Raw genomic sequence first — 6,632 nt, 5'->3', positions numbered from 1 at the left:
TAAGTCAGGATATTGACATCTCTATGAATAAATTTGTTCCATTATCCAAATATACGAGTACTTATTAACTTGTCAATGCTACGATGCATGGCCCTCTCTCTTCTTCATTTTATTTGGCCGATGTCACATTGAGAACCAAAATCTGGCAGAATCTAGCATTGGCACAGCTCTAGCTGCCTATCCCCAAAACAATTAGGCTTGTAAACACGGGATTTCTGAATTTTCTTCTGCTTAATACGGGCCTAATTAACAAACTGGAAATGGACGGAGCGGCATTCAGCCGGACCGGGCCGACGCCGGAAATAGGTTGCTCGCCGGCGACCGGCTAGAGCACTGCAGGTCCCTGAGGATGTTATCAATGGCAGCGGCGTGCTTCTCCTGCAGACACACAGGAACCACCACCACGTTAACTCCGCACTGTACGTGATCGATGCACGAATCGATCGACGACAGTCATGCATCCATGCATGCACACACATGTAGAGGCTGCAAACGTGGTGACCACGTACCTGGTCACGAGCCCTGTCCCGGACGCCGCCGCCCACGGGCCGGCCGCGCTCGTCATACAGCACCATGCCGCTGAACCGGGGCAGCTGGCACCTGACGCCCATGAGCACCCGCCTCTGCCATATCGGCCGCGCCGGCGTGCCCAGCGCGCCCGAGGCCCTCGGCGCGGCCGCCACAGCCACGGCCTCCTCCGCCTCCGGCAACCCACCGCCCCCTGCGAGAAGCCCGTAGCCGGAGCCCCCGCCGCCGCCGCCTCCTCCGCCACGCACCATCTCGTCGACGTCCACGCCGACGGCGGCAGAGTGCCCCACGGCCCGGCGGCGGGCGTAGGCCTTGTCCTTCCACAGGGCCACGGACAGGCAGAGCCCCATGGGAGCGGCAGCCGTGCAGGTGCTGCCAAAAGCTCTCAGCGTGTGTGTCTGTGTCTGGATCGGGATGCAGAGTGCGGCAGTATGCCAGGGCAGTGCGCGGGGTTGGATCCTTATGGCAGGCGAGCGAGCGAGCGTGGCCAGGGGACCAGGCGCGCGCGCCGCACAGGCCGCCCGTGGGCTTTGCCGCTCTCCCATGAGGCCATGATGCCGCCTGTTCACGTCTCACCGCCCGACGTGTGGTGTGGTGCGGTGGCGTGACCGCACCGCACCGCACCGCGGCGTCCGTGTGAAGCGTGCCGTGCCTGGATCGGTGGGACAACGCCCCTTCCCAGATTGGAGGTGGCAGCAGGGTTCGCTGGCTGTGCAGGGCCGGTAGCGTTCCTGCTTGGGTTAACTGCTTGAGATCCTCCCCAGCAGGCAGCAGCATCTGAATGACAGTGATTTCCTTTTTTTTTCTTTGTATGTAGGCTAGCTAATATAGTACAGTTTTGCTAAAGCACGTCTAGATGTCCGGGATATATCTGGATGTGCCCTAGACAGGCCCAGTGTAGTACTACGTCTGTCCCTACGTAGGAGGAATGGCTCAGGATGTCAACCAACTTGAGATCGCTTTTGGAGTGCATGGCCACGGCCTTGCAAGTGCAACGATGTCCAGGAGCATTCTTTCCTTTTTCCCGTGGTTTCAGTGATATTTGGTTTCACTCTGCTCTTGCTGAGTAGGCAAAAAAAAGAAGAGAAAAACCTTTTACTGGTATTATTATTGAGATAACCCATTTTATACGGAATTGCTAAAACTCAGCTAGCTGAGATTTAGTTTGGTCTCACTCACGAGCACAACCGTTTGATTAATGTGCTAAGATTTATGCTTGTACTGTGCTTTTCTATCTCAGGAAGAACTCCTGTTGTGGGTTCTTGTTTGTTGGGCTTGTTCCGGGCTTGTTTTCAATGCTTTGCATGTTCCTTTTTTTCCCATGGTTACTGGGGTGCATGGGATAGATAATTGCAAGAGGTGACCTATTTTTTGTGCCTTTGTTATTTTTATTTTTTTCTATTTTTTCTATTATCCTTTTTTACAAATTCTAAAGTTCTTTTTTTAATTTATTTTCACTGTTTTCTGTTTTTGTTATTTTTACGGGAGAGTATATGTAGACACTCTTCTAACTGATTTCTAATAAGATGAAATTTGGTTAATTTTTAATATTTTTATCATTTTATTGTTGTGTTACTATTTACTTATTTCTCTCATTTGTATTTTCGTTTATTCATATTATTATCCATATGCTTGCGCGCGTGAGGACATGCTCACACGACCATGTTGGGCATGTACATGGCACTTATTATTAACATTTTTTATATATTTTTAGTGATTCATTTTTATATTAATGACATTAATATTTAAAGTCGGGTCGCAACTGCAAGATTTGAAATGTGTTCGCTACTGCAAATATTTGAAGTCGGGTCGCAACTGTAAGTATTCAAAGTCGGGTGACAACTGCATGTATTTGAAGTCGGGCCGCAACTGCAAGTATTCAAAGTCGGGTCGCAATTGCAAGTATTCAAAGTCTAATCGCAACTGCAAATATTCAAAGTCAGGTCGCAATTGTAAGTATTCAAAGTCGGGCCGCAACTGCAAATATTCAAAGTCGGGTCGCAATTGCAAGTATTCAAAGTCTAATCGCAACTGCAAATATTCGTAGTCGGTGTGCAACTGCAAGTATTTATAGTCAGTGCATAATTGCAAGTATTTATAGACGGTGCGCAATTGCAAGTATTTATAGTCCATTTTTTATTTTTCATCTTTTTATGTCGCCCATTTTTTATTTTTCATCTTTTTATGTCGCCCTACAAGTTGTATGTGCGCAAGTTGCACGTGATACACCCATACACAATTGTAATAGACACTCACACAATTGGTGTTGGCCCTGTTAATTTTTTTTTCTACTAGTCACAATTTGTGCATGCCATAGACAAATGTACTTCATTCTCATTTTATTTATTTTATTTTATATTTTTTCTCATTCTCTCTGTCCAAGAACACAAATACACAGCCATGTTTGTTAATGAAATATAAATACAAAAAAAAATAGAATGGCGTCTAATATTTCAGCCTGACACTAAATCACGTACCAAGCCTAACACCTACATAGTTAAAGGCCTATTTAATCACAAATATTAAAATATACAAAAAAAGAAAAGAAAAAACAAACACATGGCAGTACCCACACAGCAGCCCTATATCAGCCCAAGTTGCCACAACAACCCACAATGCATAAAGAAAAAAAGCAACACAGCAAAACCTGGTCGCAACTATACCAAACGTCAGCTGACTGAGACCAAATTAAATCTCAGTCAGTGGAGGTCCAGGCGCTCCCCATTTTATATCACAAAGTCGTTACAAAAGGTTATTCCGCGTCAATAATCTTCAAACTGTTTACACCCACGATAACTTAGTACTCCCTCTTATATTTCTTTACAGAGGGAATACAAGATAGCTGTCCAACATCCAATCTTCAAACATTTCCTGAAAACAAACCCGGAGCCAAGAGTTTTTGAGACATATCCAGCGGTGGCACCAGCAAAGGATGGCCATGGCCTGCCTTCACGTTCTGATGAAGATGAGTGCTCTCATTACCACCATGGTTGCAACGCTGTAGCATCAGCTACCACTCCCTAATCCGTAATCCATCGGCCTTGTCATGCATTACTCATGTTCCAGCTCCCAGTCCGTGCCTAGATTTTTATACTGCTGGAGAAAAATAGACCGACAGGCGAGCAAAGAAAGGCAGAAGCAGGGGAAATCAGCACTCAACTGACCTTCCACAGAATCTGGCCACCAGCCATTAACAGTATGACAGCTCAGGATTCAGAAATCGTGATGCCTAACGCCGGAAATCGGGAGGCACGGTTTCTTCTGTGAAGTACTCTTTTCTCACGGTCTCGGCATCACAAAACCTCACCTGATATACAGAACAAGCAACAACTATTAGAGGTAAAATTATTTGATATACTTCTGAGAAACAGTACTGACCAAGACCATTCAAAGAAAAGAAAAATAGTACTGACCAAGGAGGCATATTGTTTCAGCAGGGGTTTAACAAGCTGCCACATTGGCTGAAACACAAATGGTGCATCCACAAACAGAACTTCACCAAGCCGCTTGGGATAGTAATAGTAGAACACATCTATCTGAAAAATCTCTGGAAATTAACATCCATTCACAACAGTAATGTACTAGCTGTATGTGCAAGCACGCAAAGGTGCAACAGCCACCAAGGCTTCAAAATCTTGGAAGTACAGGATATCCATGCAAGAACCCATTAGAAAATTTTATGTTCGACGGTATATAGACAACATTATCTTTCAACCATCGCTACGTTCTTCTTGAAAATGGATATACAAATGACAATTAGGCAATTATATCATTTGAAATCTCATATACCATTGCAGATCAAATGTATTCTGCTCGATAGATCTAATGAAAGGTGTATGCATAATCCTCAAAACGTATGTCACTCTCATCTAGACTGCTTTGTTAATGTCTTACAGCTGCCAACGCAGTCAGGGTAAATGATGACATTAGCTAACAAAAGGATTGAACTTACCAAAAACTTCAAGAATTGGAGATCACCATTTTCTACACCGAAGCCTCGAAGATCGAAAATTCCAAGTATGTTATCTGTTCCCGTGGGAAGTTTACGTAAAGCCTTTTCGACCAAAAAGGCACATAGCTTCTCATTTTCAAGTGGGTCTTGTTTCTGCAATAGCAATATTGTGCACCCATCAGTCATATATTTGAGAGAAAAGATATCTAATTCACAAAAGACACCATAATGATCAATTACCATTTCAGGTTGAAGTAAACCATTTAAATTTGTTTACTCTCAAAAGTTTTGCCTCATTGACTCATTGTTCATCACAAGTCAAGCATAATTATGTATCATTACTTTCTCATTTGATACTCTAACACTTAGCAAAGGTGTCTGCTTTCATTCAGGGGAAGGAACATCAGTTTGTTCAAAATCTTGTCTTGAAACTCAGATCTGGGAAACTTACAGAAGGGAAATGTTTGGCTGCGACTACTACTAGCACAGGCCTGCCGTTGATGTCAAAAGAATCATGCACATATGCCTTGCCAGTTTGGTACAACCCTTTCACCGATTCTTCTGATAATTCCGACACGTGAAAATCCTGACGCCATTTCTAATGCAGATGAAGGAAAGCTTAAGTCGCAAAATACGAAAAACTATTATTCACATTGATTACTAATTTAACGGACAAAATATTAGGCCCTACATGAAACTACAAAGCAGAGAACATGACAAAAGGCACATCATCTTTAGAAAAATCCTCACATTGGGAACCAATCTTACTCCTTTTAATCAGGGATAAGAAGTCCCCTCTGAGCAAAAAAGACATTGTGCAATCGGTCAAAACAATTGCTCTGAATTATAACTTTTATAGCTTGCCTGGAGACTGGTCTCTGTTATTTAAGTCGAGACTGTTGCAAGTCCCTCACAATTGAATGTTCGCATATGTACCCAAAAATATTAGTTTACCTTGGAGTACTTTATATTTATAATTTTGCTGCAGACGCTGAATGAGAGTGTGAGAGACTCTAACAGTAACAAGCAAAATAGTCAGGCTTGACAACAAGAACTTAGGCAGGTGAAGCATAACCCGAAACGCTCACTAGGATATTTGTGAAATCTGGAAAGGAAGGGGCTAAAGCTAATAAGTACTCCGTATGTGCTATCAGCATTTTGTAGGGGAGGATACGATGGCCTTGGCCAGCTTGGAGACGGCTTCGTCGACGGCGAACTTCCTGTCCTTCAAGAACCAGAGGATCATCTCGTCGTCATCCCTGCCGCTTGTCCCCGTCGGGAGGCCCGGATGCTCCCTTTGGAGCCTCTCCTTGACCTCCAGGACGAGCTGCGCACAAATAGAAGAACATCCAATGCGAGATCCTCACCCAGTGGATTAGCTTTCATCGAATTACTAGTATAGTAAAGCAGACCAGCAGCAAAGGGGTCGAGGAAATCCCCAATCGAGAGCCGAACGTGTGGTGCGGGCGGGCGTGGGCGTGCTAACCTTGGATGTGGAGGCGCCGGTGGGAGCGGCGCTGCTGCAGCAGCGCACTGCTCTCCTGGCCACGGCGAGGCCCCGCGGAGGCGGCGGAGCTCGGACGATCGAGCGGAGCGAGTAGGTTGCGGCCATCGCCTCTGCTCTGCTCTGCTCTTCCCCTTTCCCTCGGCTTGGAAATCTTATCCGGGAGTTTGATGATTCGACACTGACAGTGCGGTCCCACTTGAAATGGCCAATGGAGCGGGCAGGAGGAGGAGATGGTGGACGCCCGTCTCACCGGCGCACGCGGCGGCATTGAGTACGTGCTCGAGCCTGACGCCGCGTTCGCGCCCCTTCGACTCCGGCGCCGTGGCGGAGCTCGGCGGCCATGGAGCTGTTAGGCTCCGGCCGGGAAGAATAGCGAGCACATGGCCAAACCCCAGCGACGGATCACCATTCGGAGGGATCAAATGTCTGCGAACAACACGCTCGGAGTATGGTTTTCACTTCCATTGAGATTCGATCAAGTTTACTGAAATTCATTAATTTCAGCAGCCGCTGAAATATTTTACCTTTCAGCCAAAATAATTCAACAATTTCAGTCGTACACATGAATTCAAATATTTCTAAAATATAATTTTAAAAAGTTTGAATATGTCTTTGACTTCATGTGAATTTTTCGGTCTGAAACAA

General features: G+C 45.5%; 2 protein-coding genes across 4 annotated transcripts; both read right to left on the bottom strand.

Annotated features, from left to right (window-relative positions):
• Positions 1–991, bottom strand: LOC123411115. Its single transcript, XM_045104044.1, has 2 exons — positions 510–991; positions 1–378 (listed from the first exon to the last, which is right to left on the bottom strand). Exons 1-2 carry the CDS (start codon positions 876–878, stop codon positions 277–279), a joined length of 471 nt encoding a protein of 156 aa, XP_044959979.1. The 5' UTR covers positions 879–991; the 3' UTR covers positions 1–276.
• Positions 992–3,186: 2,195 nt separating this feature from the next.
• On the bottom strand, positions 3,187–6,379 carry LOC123408411 (motile sperm domain-containing protein 2). Of its 3 annotated transcripts, XR_006612743.1 has the most exons (7): positions 5,967–6,368; positions 5,655–5,807; positions 4,932–5,078; positions 4,481–4,633; positions 3,942–4,064; positions 3,693–3,835; positions 3,187–3,621 (listed from the first exon to the last, which is right to left on the bottom strand). XR_006612743.1 is itself a non-coding variant. In XM_045101525.1 (6 exons), exons 1-6 carry the CDS (start codon positions 6,090–6,092, stop codon positions 3,758–3,760), a joined length of 780 nt encoding a protein of 259 aa, XP_044957460.1. In that variant the 5' UTR covers positions 6,093–6,367; the 3' UTR covers positions 3,187–3,757. The 3 variants fall into 3 exon arrangements, 2 of the variants coding, with proteins under 2 accessions (XP_044957460.1, XP_044957461.1); XM_045101525.1 differs by having other exon boundaries at positions 3,187–3,835; positions 5,967–6,367; XM_045101526.1 differs by lacking the exon at positions 3,942–4,064 and having other exon boundaries at positions 3,187–3,835; positions 5,967–6,379.
• Positions 6,380–6,632: the final 253 nt, after the last annotated feature.

This window comes from Hordeum vulgare, chromosome 7H, assembly GCF_904849725.1.
Source record: "Hordeum vulgare subsp. vulgare chromosome 7H, MorexV3_pseudomolecules_assembly, whole genome shotgun sequence".
NCBI lineage: Eukaryota > Viridiplantae > Streptophyta > Magnoliopsida > Poales > Poaceae > Hordeum > Hordeum vulgare.
The sequence above is the reverse complement of the archived record's forward strand: the minus strand, read 5'-3'. Positions and strand labels throughout refer to the sequence as shown.